Here is a 17,659-nt window from a genome sequence, read left to right as displayed (position 1 = left end):
CTCCGTCATCCCCTTCTCCTCCTGCCTTCAATCTTTCTCAGCATCAGGGTCTTTTCACATGAGTCAGTTCTTTGCATCAGGTGGCTAAAGTGTTGGAGTTTCAGCTTCAGCATCAGTCTCTCCAATGAATATTGAGGACTGACTTCCTTTAGGATGGACTGGTTGGATCTCCTTGCAGTCCAAGGGACTCTCAAGAGTCAAAAGCATCAATTCTTTGGCTCTTAGCTTTCTTTATGATCCAACTCTCACATCCATACATGACTACTGGAAAAACCATAGCCTTGACTAGATGGATCTTTGTTGGCCAAGTAATGTTTCTGCTTTTTAATATGCTGTCTAGATTGGTCGTAACTTTTCTTCCAAGGAGCTAGCGTCTTTTAATTTAATGGCTGCAGTCACTATCTGCAGTGATTTTGGAGCCCCCAAAAATAAAGTCTGTCACTGTTTCCACTATTTCCCCATCTGTTTGCCATGAAGTAATGGGACCGGATGCCATGGTCTTAGTTTTATGAATGTTGAGTTTTAAGCCAGCTTTTTCACCCTCCTCTTTCACTTTCATCAAGAGGCTCTTTAGTTCTTCTTTGCTTTCTGCCATAAGGGTGGTGTCATCTGCATATCTGAGGTTATTGATATTTTTCCCGGCAGTCTTGATTCTAGCTTGTGCTTCATCCAGCCCAGCGTTTCTCATGATGTACTCTGCATATAAGTTAAATAAGCAGGGTGACAATATACAGCCTTGACGTACTCCTTTCCCTATTTGGAACCAGTCTATTGTTCCATGTCCAGTTCTAACTGTTGCTTCCTGACCTGCATACAGATTTCTCAAGAGGCAGATTTCAAAAACATTAATCATCCTTGTGAATTACTCCTTTTATCATTTTGCCAAGATACAGTCTTAACAGCTCCTTTTTTACTTTACCTTATTAACAACTATTTATCTTCAAAATGATATGTATTAGATTGTTTGCATGAAAGCTTAAGGAAAATCCATACTTCACATCTTCTCTTACTCTGTAAGTAATACTAGAAACATTAGCATTTTATAGAATTGTAAATGTTAGTGTTTCTAAGTTATCTATTCAGTTACCACATATTATAGATGAGGTCACTGGTGCCCGTGGATGTGAAATACCTGGATAAGGTCACACAGTTAGAAATAGCTGAGCCCAGAATTTGAGTTTCCTGATTAGAAATCAGCATTGGGTATCCTGATTAGGAAGTAACATTAGATTAGTGTTCTTTCTATGCCATAGGGTGATAAGTGCATTGTAGTTTTCATCTGGTTAGTAAGGGAGAACAAAAAAGAAATCATGGAGAAGCTTAGAGAAAATGCTGTGAATTAAAAAGTTAACCAGAGTAGCCAGGTACTATCAAAGGTCCTGTTAATTGTCCCTCTTTTGGAGAACAAATCAAAGATAAATGACTCAGCTGTGGCAAGAGAGATCTGAATAATCAAAAGGGAATCTTTTAGGACAACCTAGGACTGCTGGACTTGATTTTATACTGGTCAGAAAGAGAGATCTCTAAGAAGATTTTAGCTGTAAGAAAGGTGTGTTTAGGGATTATTGGACAAGATAACCTAGGCTTTCCTGGAAGATTTTGAATGCAAGGGCAGTTAGTCTGCCAAAGGATACTATAAGTTAATGTCTGCCTTAAACTCAGCAGTATGCTAGAAGGTTAAAATATGATTTTCAGTGAGTTTACAGTCTTGCTAAGAAGAGATGAACAATATGTTCCTGATAAATTTAAAGATTCATGGTCCTGAGTAAGTATAGATAATTGGGTTCTTAAAAGTATAGGAAAAGTATAGGTTCTCTTCAGATTTTCATCAGACACAAACATTCATTTCTGCAGAGAATTTAATGATAAAGCAATCATGTCATGTGGTTATTCAAGCAAAAATTAAATTCTCATAAACTAACACTATACTGTCTGTATGGTTTGGAGCATAGTTCTTTTAGTTTGATAACAGTTTCTTACTCTGTCAGTGTTGATTTTATTCTGTACAGCCTCAAGTTTTAAAATTAAGCCAACAGATAAACGTTGCAGAGAGATTTCAGAAAGAAAATTTGTCAATAGAACCATCTCCCTATAAAGCAAAGTGATGAGATCCTCATCACTCGGTAGCTACTTATCAGGTGTTTTAAATGATGAGCGTGTAAAGACCCCTTCTAAGACTAATTCTTAAGATTTGTGGACTTGGTATTTTCCCTTTCTCACCATCAAATCCATTTCTTTGACCTGGCCTGTTAGACTATATTTCATGCTATCCTTTTAAGACTGCTGCCATGAGTTATCTGCTAGGAATTGAAGTGTAATCCTGTTGTTTCATCCGAAGTGTCACCATGGAAGCCTTGAACAGTGGAAATCCTCAACTCCAGAAACAAGATGAACCAACTTGGAAACCTGTAAAGTTAACTGGGCCGGGCCAAGGAGAGGTAAGTGTTGAATTTTGTTTTATTTATCTTGTATGCAAAATAGGTGCACACTGTTTTGGAAATTACTGTTCTTGTAGTTAGAACACTTCATTTACTCATTTACTCCCAAGTGTTTATAGAAAAAGAAGCCATGAGTTAAGTCTGTTATACTCAGAGAGGAATACTTCAGGCAGGGAAGAATGCCTACAAATCCAGGTTATATTTACAAAAAAGGAATTCTAAAAGAAAAGGCAATTTATGCAGGTGACTTTGGTGACGTATTATGGCAGTGAAAAATGACTTCCTTGGCTATGGAGAAGAACAGTGGATTTAGCTTCCATTCTTATTCTTTGTCCAGAGTAATGAATATGGATTGCTTTTGGTTATGGCTGTCACTTCTAGTGGAAAAGGCATGGGGCGGGAGGGGATGTTTCAAGAAATTCATGAGCTCTCTGATGTCTTTCATTGGCATCATCTCCCAAAAAACCAAAACAAAACATTGTTGTGTTATTTGTTTTATCATTTGGTCAAGCAGGTTGCCAGACCGGCCCATAAAAAGAAAGCTCGAATGGCGCGGACGCGCTCCGATTTCTTGACTAGAGGTACTTTTGCCGATGGGGAGGGGGATACAGAGGAAGATGATTACGATGACATTATTGAGCCCCTTCTCTCCCCTGACCAAGCTTCTCACTCTGAGCTAGGGCCTGCACCCAGCCTGGGTCAGGCCTCTCACAGTGACTCCGAAATGGTAATTTTATAGCAGTATAAGAAAAATAGGCAACAAGCAAATCTGATGGAAATAGTCTTTGCTAATCTAAAGCTAACCTTCACAGCTTCTTCTCCATATATAATGGTTTGTACGTGGGAAACCTCAGTGAACACAGCAACTAAAGCTAAACCTTAATTTAACAGGACTTGGATTAAGGGCACTTTAGCACAGTATATGTCAGTTAAATCATAAGTTAGGCAAAAAATATTAAAATTACTTAGCACTAATGTAGAAGTTTTCTGTGTTCTATCTTAAAAGTTTCTAGAACAGGAGCCTCAAACTTTTTTTGTAAAGGGCCAGATATTATATATTTCAGACTCAATGGGTCATACAGTCTCTGTTGGAACTAGTTAATTCTGCTGTTGTAGAGTGGAAACCGCCGTAGGCAGTAAGTGAACATAGGTGCATGGCTGTGTTCCAATAAAACTATTTACAAAAACAGGCAATGAGCTTTATTTGACCTGCTAGCCATAGTTTCCTGATCTCTCTGTGGTCTAGTGACTAGATATATGTTAAATAATCCAGTAGCTTTTAACTGAAATAGTATTCTCTCATTTTCTCTCTCTCTTTCTCTCTTTTTTTTTTCCATTTAAACCTGCTTCCCCTCTGCATTTTTTTAGTAATAAAAAATAAACATGAATTTTTAAAAAATGTAATGAGAAATGCTAAAAATATCTTCCTGAACCAACCCAGCCAACTAAAAGGCTGTGTGAATTTATATTAATCACAAATTATAACATTAACATTATATTTAAAATTGCATAAATAAAATAGCTTTATTATCATATCTCAGCCCAAATTAGGTACACATAATTTGATAAGTTTGAGTATATTTATGGATATAAAGTGTTTGATTTTGGAATTGGCCTGGAAAATACAATAGGAGTACTCTGTATGCCTATTATGTACTAAATGTTATCATTGAGGAGGTAGAGTGATAGGCATTTTATTTCCATGCATATCCTTAATTAAGTTTAGTCTCTAATGTTCTTTTGTAGTGTCTGTTCATTATGGGAGGAGCATTTTAGGATGGTCTTCTGTTGACGCATTAAATATTTCCTCTTTGAGTGGCTTTAAGCTGTTTCGGGGGCTTCTCTGGTGGCTCAGGTGGTAAGGAATCTGCCTGCGGTGTGGGAGACACAGGTTTGTTCCCTGGAGCGGGAAGATCCCCTGGAGAAAAGAATGTCTACCCGCTCCAGTATTCTTGCCTGTAGAGTTCTGTGGACAGAGGAGCCTGGCTGGATCATGGGGTCGCAGAGAGTCAGACACAACTGAACGACTAACACTTTCACTTTTTTTTTAAAAAAACTTTCAGGCTGTTTGTGCTGAAGACCTAGTTAGTTAAAAGTTATCGTTACATTCCAGAATAATCTCATTGTCTTTATCTCTTGTTGGAGATAGACCCAGTTTTTAAATGATAATATGGATATTCTAAGGAAGAAAAAATAAAATCACCAATAAAAATACAAAAATGCACAGCCAGTTATCTAATTAGACTAATGAATCATTACCCTGAACCAAATGGTAAAAGTTGCTCAGCCTGTATGTTCATTAATATATCTAGTTAGAACCAAAGGTTTCTCTTCAGTGTAGGATTAAATTTCTCCACTTTGGAGATGGCCCTATTTTTGATTTATAATTATTGAAACGTATTCTGTCATATGCTTAGTTGGTTGAAGATGAAATTATGTAATGGAGCAAACTAATTTTAATGAAAAAACACTGCTATATATTTCTAGTATAAATAGGGAACATACTTAAATTATTCTCCAGTTTTTATTTGTCAAAGAATTTAGCATTTGTAATTGCTGTTTTGTTCCTGAGAGTTTCCTGTGATACAAACCTTAGTCCTTTTGGTGGTAGAATTCTTTCTGAGAACTCTTCTTGAGATGAGCCAAGAAGCTGGGCTTTCTGCTTGGAGCATTCAGTCCCTGTCAGGGTCCCATCTGGCAGTCTGCCTGTGATTCCGTTCACCTGCTTGACGATCACTGCATGCCAGTAGTTGTAGAGCGCCCTCCTGCACAGTGTACCAGTCACCTCTCCAGCTTTCTCCCTGTCCTGTGTTTCATCCCTAGCTGTTTTAGGAGTAGGTTGTGGTGTTTCTTTCTGGTGGACACTTGCATGAAGAAGCTTTGCTTTCTCTAGACTATGCTGACAGATACTTATTGGGGTTGGGGGTGGGAAGGGTAGGGACAGTTTTAAAGTATGTTTCTGTTTATCTGAAAATATGCCATGTTCTAATGTTATCTGATATTGTGAAAATGAAGACTCATTATTTCTAACTGAAATCTACTGAATTATCAAAATCTGAATATCTTCAGGGTTGTAAATGGTCTTGATTTTCTGGGCACATGATTTTTTTAAAAGCTGGATAGTTTTGTTTTTTTTTTCTGGACAAAGTGGTTTAGTGACTCTGACATTTGCTGAGTGTGTCATTCCTCAAGGAGGCCATCAGCTGACCTTTCCATGGGTGAGATCACTGATCCTAATGAGATAAAAACAGTTAGATATGCATGCCCTCAAGGGGATTTGATAAGCATTACCTCTGGAGTTGACAAATGGGTAATTAGTTGTTGCCTGCAGTGAAGGAGTGGAAGTGAGAGTAGTGGTTTCTGTCTCTATGACCTTGGTTTTGTTTTGTTTTTCTCTGCTTTTAACTCTGCCATTTGAATAACTGTTTAGGCTCCGTATGCTGGCTTTCACTGGGTTTTTATACACACCATGCTGGCTCAGAGGTTAAAGCGCCTGCCTGCAATGCGGGAGACCTGGGTTTGATCCCTGGGTCGGGAAGATTCCCTGGAGAAGGAAATGGCAACCCACTCCAGTATTCTTGCCTGGAGAAACCCATGAACAGAGGAGCCTGGTGGGCTACAGTCCATGGGGTCACAAAGAGTCAGACATGACTGAGCAACTTCACTTCACTTTTCACTTTATGTTGGTTTTTACCCAAGAACAACAATATATTCTGCTAAGCAACATTTTAAAGATAGCTTTCATATAGCTTATTATTTAGTCTCTGAATCGTATGGATGGTGAGTTAATAAAATCATTTCTACCCCTTATTTGTAGAATTGATAGAGGTAACAGAGTTTTCTCGTATAGTTTCTTCTGCCATTCCCTACACTTAAAGCAGTCATCTCCATGGGTCTGACTCCCAAACAGTTCTCCAGAATTTGTTGTCTTTATCTCCTGTATGATAAAACTGAGTTTTTCATTTTCCCCCACAATTACTGTACTTCTTACCTTCCTATTTCTGTTTGTATTTCTCTGAGATACTCTTCACTCCTTATCTGTGTTGAATTTTCCTTCTCTTTACTCCACAGAAAACTGCCAGAAAAAAAACCATTGATCAAGCACGGCTAAGTCTGTTAGCTTATTTTACAGTAAGGGGAAAGCTACCTCGATTAGGTCTTAGTAATTTTTAAGAAAGGTGAAGTCAGGAAAGGATATTTATAATATTTTAGGACCTAGGCTAGTGATTTTGAGATGAGTATTGCAAGTTGGAAAACTGGTGAATTGAACAGTTTATGGCATAGAAAGTTTAGATTGGTGGCCCCAGGACAGCAACTTATTGCATGCACTTAGTATTTACTTATTTTTTAACATACTGTTTTCTGTTTTATATTGTTTAATTTCTTCAAGCCTGTTAGGGCTCTCTGGTTTTTAGTTTTGTTATTCAGATTTTCATTAATTTTTCTTTACCCCCCCTTTGACTGTACCTCTCAGCTTGCAGGATCTCAGTTCCCTGAATAGACCTTGAACCCCTGGCCATGGAGTGAGATCCTAACCACTAGGCCACCAGGGAACTCCCTACACTTAGTATTTATATGTGTATTTTATTCCCCCTCAAAAGTCAGAGGACAGCATTGCCACTTTCTGCTGTTTGATTTGGTAGAATTTTCCTATGAAACTATCTGGGATTGGTACTTTTTTGGTAGCATAAGTTCCTCTATTTCTTCTAGGAGAATTAGCCTTTAAAGCTTTCTGTCTAATAAGGTCAATTTTGGCAACTAGTTTTTTCCATTTCATTGTTCAGATTTACTTGCATAGAGGTTTATAAAGTAGTCTCATGATTTAAAAAAATTCTGTTTCAGTGGTTATTTCCCTTTTGTCAGTTCTTATTTCATAGATTTTTTTTTTCTTTACCTAGTTATTTGTCTATTTTGTTAATTTTTTCCAGAGTAACAGGATCTGGTTTTATTTATCATGTTTCCTTTTTTTTCATTCTCCACTGATTTCTGTTTTTACCTTATGTTTGTTATTTATTATGTTTTCTTTTGGTTTACTGTCTTATTTTTCTAGTCTTTTGAGTGAGTAACTTTTCATTTATTTTTATTGATACAGGTTTTTAAGGCTATGAATTCTCCTCTGATCACACTTCAGATGTATCTCATTTATTTTAATGTGTAAAGGCTTGATTATTTTAAAGAAAATCTGTAATTTTAGTTTATATTTCTTTTTTTTACCTGAAACTTGTTTAATAGAAATATTTTTTAGTTTTCAGATGAAGAGCCTTTTTGTTTTTAAATCATTGTTAGTTTCTAGTTTTATTGTATTCTGATGAAAGACTATTTATAATGCTTCTGTTTGATCAAATTTATTGGTATTTTCTTTGTTACTTAGAATATGATCAGTTTTTATGAATGTTCCATGTGCATTTTTTAAATTGAAATATATATGATTGCAATATTATGTTACTTTCAGATATACTATGTAATGATTTGGCACTTGCCTACATTTTGAAATGAACACCATCATAATTTTAGAGTCATCAATCCCCATACAAGGTTATTATAGTATTGCTGACCATATTCCTTGTGCTCCATACACATACCCATCACTTGTTTATTATTGAACTGGATGTTTGTATCTCTTAATCTCAAAACCCACACCTCTTCTTCCACCCCTCTTCTTCCATCCCTCCGTCCCCCTACTCCCTTCTGGCAACCACCCATTTGTTCTTTGTATGTATGAGTCCTTTTTCATTTTGTTTTTGTTTTTTAGAATCCACATGTGAGAACATAACACTTTTTGTCTTTGTCTTTGGCTGATTTCACTTAGTAGAATTCCCTCTAGATCCATATATGTTGTCTCAAATGACAAGAATTAATTTTTATGGCTTAGTAATATTCCATACACATATGTGTGTATTTATATATATACCACATCTTTTTTATCCAGTCATCTACTGGTGGGCACTTTGCTACTTCTATAACTTGGTTATAATAAATAATGCTGCAATGGACATTGGAGTACATATATCTTACATTAGTGTTTTTTTCCCTTTGGATAAATATCCAGAAGTAGAATTTCTGGATCATATCGTAATTCCACTTTTAATTTTCTGAGGACCTTCCATACTGTTTTCCATGGTGGCCATACCAGTTTACATTCCCACTAATAGTGAACAAAGGTTCTCTTCTATCCATATCCTTGCCAGCACTTGTTACTTGTTGAAAGTGTGTTTGATAAGGTGTATTCTCTATTCAGAGTGTAAAATTTCAGTATACATGCATAATCTCTACCTTACTGATAATGTTATTTGTCTTCTATATCATTATTTTTTATCTGTCTTATATCAGATGGATGTTAGTGTCATTCTTGTTACTCATTGTGAATTGTACCTTTTAGTATTAAAAATTGTCCTTTGTCAGCTTCCATGTTTTTTTGCTTGAATTTTACAATAGTAATATCACAGCCTCCGTTTTCTTATTATTTCCATTTGCCTAGAATACTGTTGTTCGTCCTTTTAACTTTAGCTTGTCTGGATCCTTTTGTTTAGAGGTGTGTTTTTTATACAATATAGTTGGGCCCTGCTTTGTGAGCCAAATTAAAAAATCTGTCCCTTAGTAGGTGAGTTAAATCTATTCATGTTTATTGATGGAAGTCAGAGATTAATTCTCAACTTGCAATTTTGTTATTATCATGGTAAATTTGCTGTCTTTGTTTTTTTTTTCCTCTTTTATTTTTTTAAATTTCTTTTGATGTTTAGCAAACATTGTGTTCTTGTTCTGTTGATTGTTTACTTTTATATGTAACTTTTTAAAAAATGCCTTTAATATTTTTAAATTTAATCAATAATACTCTAATTAGTAATTTTTGAATGAGTAATATTCTTACCTATTGTGGCACAACTATTGGTGAATTATTCTAGTCTCTATTCCCTTCTACTCCTTTCTACTTTGTCAGAATATGTAGTTTTGTATACAGTTCTTTCACCATAGTCCCCACCATTGTTTTTGTCTTAGATCTACGATTAAATGTATTAAATTATCACTTCAAATATTTTGCAGAAGTTTTACCTCTTGGTTGGACGAAGCTCTTCCCTTAGATTACTCAAAGGGCCATCGATATGGAATTCCCTGAGGTCTTTCTATGGCCTTGATATTTGAAGGGACATCTTGGCTACATATAAAGTCCTTGATTCATATTTACTTTTTCTGAGTTATTTGAAAATACTATTTTATTATTGTCTTACTTTGTTTGTTATTGTTGGTAAGTCTATTGCCAGTCTAAATCTCTTGCCCTTATAAGTTATTTGATCTTTTTACGTGCAGACCTTGAGATTTTTTTCTTTAAAGTTTAGTCTATGTCTTTAACTTGATCACTACTGATTAATTATCCTGTATATCTAGATTTATCAGGTCCTGTATCTTTTGTCTCTATCTGTAGATGGTTTTGATTTTTTTCTTACTTTTCCATTTGATATTCTTTTTTTTCCATTCACCCTACTTGATATTGTTTGCTAAATTGTCAGAAAACATGAGCTGGTATTTCTCATTTAGCTTTTTTATTGACCCAAGTGCCCTTTACTTTGGATTACTGTTTGAACTTCATGGAATTTTTAGTAGGTTCTTTTATCTTAATGAATCTCTGAGTTATATGAATGTATTTTTGTATGTTTTTAATGGACGTAATTCTAAAATAATTCTGTAATCTGAGTTTTAATTATAGTGCTGTGATAATAATTACTTGGTTTTAAAGTCTTTACATATGTAATTATTACAGACTTCACAGCGGTTTTCTTCAGTTGATGAAGAAGCAAAGCTTCATAAGACCATGTCTCAAGGAGAGATTACGAAGTTGGCAGTGAGACAGAAGACTTCAGATTCAGATATAAGGTATAAAGCATACACTGAAAGTTAATAGGGGTAATATAATTTTATTTACTAATAGACTATAGCTAAATACCGAGCATCTTTATAAAAGCATAATTCATAGAGCAGCTATCTATTTCAAAAGTTTTGAAATTCATTTTTCAGCAAATACTAAGCACTTACTCTGACAGAAACAAACAGTTCAGATATATATAGTAAACTTTGTCTTTTTATATGTTTAGCACTGTGATTTGGGCAAAATTTTTTTTTTTTGACCACACTCTTTGGCCTGTGAAATCTTAGTTCTCTGACCAGGGCTCAAACCCACACCCCCATGCAGTGGAAGTGCAGTCTTAACCACCAGACCAGCAGGGAAGTCCCAGGCAAAGTCTTAACATCATTATATGACTTAGGGTTTTTGGTTGTAAAAGAACAGACATTAGATGAGATGAGAGTGAAAATATTTTCTGGTTTTGGACTTGAATTCTGCTCTGAGTTAAGTGTTTTACAAATGGAACTGGAAAAAGCTTTCAGGAAATAACTGTTCTTTTGAAGAAAGTATATGAAGTTTTTATTTATCAAGAGTATGTCTTTGTCCCTTATCGTATTATGTAAGGCAATTGGGTCCTTACTGAACACTTGAATATCACATTGAATATCTATCTGGTTCATAACCCTGTTAAAAATCACTTTCTCAATGACTGTAGAGGCATAATCCAAGGTAACCCAAATCTAGAGCAGATTATGCTGGAGATGAAAGTTTGAGAATCAAAATATAACATAGTAGAAAAATATACAAGTGGGAGATAGCAGATTAAATATATAAATTTAATTTCCACATCCTCCTAAAATAACCTTTACAGGACAAAAGCAACAGCAGCAACAAAGCAACAGGAGACAGAAATAATAAAAATGTGGAATCCTAAAGGTAAATAGACAAATTTAAAATGTCTTAATAGATAGGAGAAAGCTAAATCTTAAGCCAACTGAGAAAGAAGCATCTGACTGGCTGATCTTCCCCAACCCTAGCAGAAAATAGGAGATATGTTTTCTGGAAAGGATAAAACAAAAGATTTCTGCACTTGGAGGTAACCAGATATACTTGAGGATTGAGGTACATATTTGGAACCGGGGGGATTTTATGAATGTTTACATACTGAATGTTAAGATCCCCCAAATTTTATTCTGTATTCAGCTCCCATGTTTCACATACTGTCTAAGCAGATGATTCAAAGAGTCTTTGGGACTTTGGTCCAACCTTCAAGAAAAGACCTAAAGATATTGGTATGAGCCAGATAACCCTGCAAGGGCGACCACAGTTTGGAAGCCCCACTAATGCACACTAGAACTTCCAGGCATGTGAAAGTGAAAGTCACTGTCGTGTCCGACTCTTTGCAACCCCATGGACTACAGACCATGAAATTCTCCAGGCCAGAATACTGGAGTGGGTAGCCTTTCCCTTTTCCAGGGGACCTTCCCAACCCAGGGATCGAATCCAGGTCTCCCACATTGCAGGCAGATTCTTTATCGGCTGAGCCACAAGGGAAGCGCTTCCAAGCATGATCACCACACATTTGAGGAGCCATCTTAAATGAAAGAAACTAAAATTAATGGATAAAATATAACTTGGAAGAAATAAACTATACAGGGGAAAGAAAACTTCAAGACAGATAACATAAAACTATCAATAGATCTTCTGCATAAAGAAATACAGCTATATTCATGAAATTAGAATAGTTGAAATGAAAACATTCATAATAAAAAAAGAGCATTTGAAAATTGAAACTGCAATAGCATAAAGAAGTCCAAAGCATGAGAAAGATAGTTGATATCTTTTGATAATTTGAACAAAAAGACAAAGGGAAAGAAGAGGCAAGAAAAGAGAAGAAAATTAGAGGAGCAGTTTAGGACATCTAGTGACTCACTTGTAAGAACTCTGGAAAGATAAGACAAAGAAAATGCAGAGGAGCAAATCATTAATAAAGTAATTCAGGTAAATGTCACAGAATTGAAGGACTTGAGCGTCTAGATTGACAAGGCTCAACATAATGAATGAAAATAAACCCATACCAAAAGACATGTCATCACAAAATAGTAGAGACAAAAGAAATCTCCATTATGATCCTGAAAGTAGCTTTACAAATGGTGGTTGTACAGCAGTCACAGAGGGAACCGTGCCAGATTAGAGCAGGTTAGAAGGCTCTGGGAAAGATTTCTTTAAGTACATGGAACTGATGGAGTACCTAACTGTGTTTCAACATATTGAGAGGAGATATTCACAAATGGGGAAACACTTGGAGGTGAATTGAATGTAGAAAAATGAGCAAATATAAAATAGAACATTAACTCTAAAAAATATGGATTATATAGGGTACTATATGCCTCAGTTGTGAATATTATTTACATAGTAAAAAAGGTGAATACTACTAAAAAAAAAAGTATATTGACCTAACTAAAACTATGATATTCTGTTGGGGAGAATGTCTCTGTGTGTGGAGGGTATAGAACTGGAGTGTTGGGATGTGCTTAATTTATTATCTGTGGTCACAAGTATGATAGCAATATAAGTTTCGTGAATATTAAAAGAACCATGTAAGTAAATTCTAAAGGGTTGTTTAGGGATCAGAAAAGGGATAAGAATAGCAGGGAAAAAGCTATCATTTGTAATAAGCTTTGTGGAACAATTTCTTTTTTTACCATATAGATGTATAAGTTTAGTAATATGCTATTTAAAAAAGAGGGCACCATGAATAAAATAAAATTGACTTCCAAAGCAGATAGACCTGATTTTAACTTCTGTCTCTCTCAGCCCTCTGAGCCTCAGGTTGTTCATGTATAGTTAGGATGAAAATACTCATTTATCATGGCAGTTGTGAAAAGTAATCATTGTAAGTAAGGCTCAGTGCCTGGCTTCTAGTAGATGCTCGAAAAAAATTTCTTTTTTGGTAGACAAACATATAAAGGAACCAATACTCAATGTACAAGTAAGCCTCCTAGTACCGAGTTAGGGATACATGGGTCAGTAAGCTGTTACTGTCTCAGGATGTTTCCTTGATGTATTTGATGGGAGAGTATGTAAGTACTAAGAATGAGGTAATGTTGCATAGTAGGTATGATCCTCCACTTTGTCACTCACTGGCTGTGTAACCTTGGGAAAGTCACCTGATATTTAAACCACCAGTTTTTCACCTGAAAACTGTTTATGGTTTGAATGTAAATTTGTTGTTATAGGTATTTAAGGTAACTCTATACAAGTACTTATGCCTGGAGCATAAGTACTTACATGATAATATGATTATATGATAATAACTGATATAAATGGTGGTTTTGTTAACATATCTGGATCTCATTTCTGTTTTCAAGATGAGGAGACTATCATTTACTTCCTAGATGAAGTTTAACTGTACAATTGAAGATTAAATATGACTTAAGCTTAACTGTGAAGGTTAAATGAGTTAATTCACATGAAAGTTGTTTATGTAACTTAAAGTGATACACAAATAATGTCAATAGGACATGCTGATTGCCATTTTAACTTTTTTTTTTGTAAACAGACCTCAAAGAGCTAAGATGAGATTCTGGGCCAAAGGGAAACAAGGGGAGAAGAAGACTACCAGAGGGAAACCTGATACCCACTCAGAGGTTTCAGCACTCTTTGCTGGCTCAGATATGATTCCAGCTCATCAGTTTCCAGATGGTAAAAATGGACAAAGGGTGGAGATTGTCTTCATAATTTCTGTTTACTCATTCTGAAAGTTTACTATCCCTCTAGTATTTGTAAGAGTAATCCTCTTGGCAAGATATTCTAGTGAGATAGGACCAATATTTTAAATCCTTCCTTAACTAAAAGATAATTATAGAATTACATTTTACCTATAAGAGCAGTTTCAAGGAAATACAGCACCAAAACAGTGAAGTAACAACAACGTCAAGAACAATTGCGAATTTTTGATTAGCCTCAGTTTTATATATTCCTAGTAAAAATTAATAAGATAATAGCAGCTAATATTTGATTGTTTACTATGAAAAAGGCACTGTACTAAGCATTTTGGATGTATTAACTCGATCCTTACAACCATTTTTTGAGGTTAGTATGATTATTTTTCCCACTTTACTAATGAGAAAGCTGAGGCACAGAGAAGTTATTTGCTTATACACGTATAGCAGTTGTTAGAACTGAGCTCTGAATTCAGGTTATCTGGCTCCAGAGTCCGTATTCTTAATTGTTGTGCTAAAAGGTCTACTATATGTCAGTTGCTAGGACTTTATAATGATAGCTATTATTTTAATTTTGGGGCATCAATCATAGCACATAACAAGTACCCAACAGTTAGTTCATCTGTTGATATGGTCTCTCTAAATGCTAGAATTACTAACTCTCCAAGGATTCCAGTAATCCCAACATCTGAAGATTAGCCTTTTCTCTCCAAGCTCTTTGCTCAAGCATGTATGAGTGTTTTTAATTACTATGTAAAGATGCCAGCTATCTTTAATAGGGGGGATATACATCAGAGGTGGCTATGTGGTAATGAGTGGGTAAAATACCAATGAGTGGGTGAAATGTCAGTATTGAATAAAATAGAAGTAGGCCCTAGGAAAAAAATTATTATCTCTAAGTAGAAATAGAACAGACCAAGTTAAAATAAGTAAACAAAACTTGTCACATCTAGGCTAAGATAAAAATAAAGGGACAGAGGATAAGATAAGATCAAGGGAGGAAAGATAATCAAGTTTCACAGAGGCATGGATCAACTAGAGCAGAAGCACCTGTGTGTCAGAGGGAAAACTGGTAGAAATTTAATTAGAATCCTGTTTTTCTGTCTTGTGACTTTGCTCCTATCAGTTTGCAAACTGGTATGGATAAAACCAGTAGTAAATTAAGTGACTACTACAAGTTCAGTTTGGAAAATTTGGAATGCCTACGAGGATCCATTTCTTATGTTTTATCTGTTTTATAGTAGTCATTCTAAATTTTTCATTTTTCACAGTTATATTCTCTACTGCTTATTTCCAAGAAGGAATTAGGAAATTCTTTGAGTGTTTGCTTAATAAGGATACATGTGTAAAAATTAAAATTGTACCTTTTTAGTTATCTTTGAGTAAAGATTTATTAAGTTAGCCCTTGTTTTTAAGGCTGAACTAGGATTATAGACAGTTTCTTTAGTAACCATTATTTCTTTTAGTATTAAGAAAGATATTGTTTGTTAAATGAAATAACTAGATACTTGTATATCTAGGTTATATAATGGAATTAATATCAGTTGACACCAGTTTGAATATACTTGTATCCTCTCTATATCTTCATATTTCTTATTCTGGTGCCATATCTGAAATTTAGTTTGTCTCATTTCCTGCCTGTTGTGGCATTTAGCATATAGAAGCCTACTTGTTTCCCTTTATTATCAGAATTAAGCTTTTAGATGGAATGAGGATATACCATTGGCCAAAAGATAAGGTAAATACATGTGAGAAAAACAGGTATATGAAATGGGACCAACATTCTCATCAAGCCCCAGGTAGGCATTGGCAAATCCAGTGTAGTTCTAGATTCCAGTGGACTACATGGAACCAAATTTCTCTGGTATAAACAATTGCAGAAAAAATTTGTTGTGTTTTTCCAATATTATATACAAAACTGGTTCAGTCCAGGAATTGTCTGAGAAATCAATTCAATTTTGGGGGAAGTATGCCTATGAAAGAAAATCCTAAATAGTAAAGAGACCTAAGCAGAAGTGAACCAATTGAGTTACCTTGCTCCCTAAATAGAGGTTGCCAGGCTAACACCAGATATTGTCACTAAAACATTTATGGCTTTAGACTATAGTAAAGAAATAATACTAATTATCAAGCTTCACTGACTTACTGGATTTGTATAAGCTGCTTGTTCTTTCAAAACAGATGTAGTAAAGCTCTGACTGGGTTAGCAGTCAACATTTAACATCCTCGTGTGATTTGTATGCTTCTTTTCTTTGGGATTGAGATCTTTGGAATCCAGGCTTCAGTTGTATACAACACTTCCATCCAGGTTTTCAGTATCAGACCTCATCTCTTTGGGATACCTGATAGCATTTCTCATTGGAAAGTGATAATTCTTAAATAAATTTTCAGTACAAATGTACAATCTGGATTTATTGCCTAACTGCCTGACCCCAAACATTAATGTTACTTTTCAGATATTTACTTATTTCCTTTAGTGACTTACTAAAGGAACTTGAAAAGAAGGTGTGGAGATTTCAATATTTTTACTAAAAAAAAATTTTTTTTGGATACTCTATCTTGGTTTACAGAATTATCTCATAATCACCCAACACCTCCTTTGAGTCCGGAATTGCCTGGGAGTTGCCGAAAGGAATTCAAAGAGAACAAAGAGCCTTCTCCAAAGGCAAGGCGCAGGCGAAGTGTGAAGATCAGCAGTGTGGCTTTGGAGTCTATGCACTGGCAAAATGACTCTGTCCAGATTATAGCAAGTGCTAGTGATTTAAAAAGCATGGATGAATTTCTTCTGAAAAAGGTATTCAGGCCCCTAAGCAGCTTTGACTGTTGAATGCTTGTGTATCAGGATATGCCCCCTAAAGTATGTATGCTTCATAAGTTAGAGGGTCTGTTTCTTTATCAGAAATGTGTAAATCACAGGATATGCATGGGTCAGACTGGGTAGACAGAATTTAAGGTTTTAGGCTTTACTTTTGACTTCACTTTTACTGCAGCTGTCATGTTGCATTCCATATGTTAAGATGAGGTTTGTCATTGTACACTTCGAGTTGTTTTCCTGGTAGCAAAGCTATTGAATTATACAATATTAGAAGAGACTTTAGAAATTATATCATAGTAATAAAACTTTGGCTGTCTAGTCAGGTTTTTATCTGGGTCCCATGATAATTTGCCCTTTCAGGATGGTCATTGTTGAAGAAACAATATGTGTCCAATGTGGCATTCACTTCTTTTCAATTTAGTTGATTGTGTACAAAAACTCTTTCTGTGGTCCCCAGATGAATGACCTAGATAATGAAGACAGCAAGAAAGACACACTAGTGGATGTTGTATTCAAGAAAGCCCTGAAAGAATTTCGGCAGAATATCTTCAGCTTTTATTCGTCTGCATTGGCGGTAAGTTGGGCTGTGTCAGGAGATATTCAGAAGTTCAACATATGAAAAATTTGGCAACACCATACAAATAATACAGGGCCATGTTCAACTAGAGATTTCTCCAGTGTCTTCTTTTAGTTTTAGGGATAGATACGGAAAAGCATACTGATTGACCTCTGACTAATAACACCCTTTAATTTCTTTGAGCAGCCTTTTTCCCCCTCTTAGGGGTATATTTTCATCTTCTTACGATATTAAATTCAAATACTCTAGCTATGATTATTTTTCACT

At 35.3% G+C, this 17,659-nt stretch overlaps 1 protein-coding gene across 11 annotated transcripts in view; it reads left to right on the top strand.

Annotated features, from left to right (window-relative positions):
• Nucleotides 1–17,659, top strand: part of MYO9A (myosin IXA) — a 236,254-nt gene that overhangs the window by 171,601 nt on the left and 46,994 nt on the right. For 6 of the 11 annotated variants that reach the window (XM_043470964.1, XM_043470963.1, XM_043470959.1 and 3 more), the window contains 6 exons: nt 2,339–2,438; nt 2,950–3,165; nt 10,195–10,307; nt 13,838–13,980; nt 16,571–16,794; nt 17,273–17,389. In XM_043470964.1, the coding sequence (XP_043326899.1) occupies nt 2,339–2,438; nt 2,950–3,165; nt 10,195–10,307; nt 13,838–13,980; nt 16,571–16,794; nt 17,273–17,389 (913 nt within the window). The remainder of the gene's footprint in view (nt 1–2,338; nt 2,439–2,949; nt 3,166–10,194; nt 10,308–13,837; nt 13,981–16,570; nt 16,795–17,272; nt 17,390–17,659) is intronic. The other 5 variants (XM_043470968.1, XM_043470967.1, XM_043470966.1 and 2 more) reach the window with 2 other exon arrangements.

Source organism: Cervus canadensis, chromosome 6 (genome assembly GCF_019320065.1).
Source record: "Cervus canadensis isolate Bull #8, Minnesota chromosome 6, ASM1932006v1, whole genome shotgun sequence".
Classification (NCBI taxonomy): Eukaryota; Metazoa; Chordata; class Mammalia; order Artiodactyla; family Cervidae; genus Cervus; species Cervus canadensis.
Note: the sequence above shows the minus strand (reverse complement) of the source record. Positions and strands in the feature narration are given on the sequence as shown.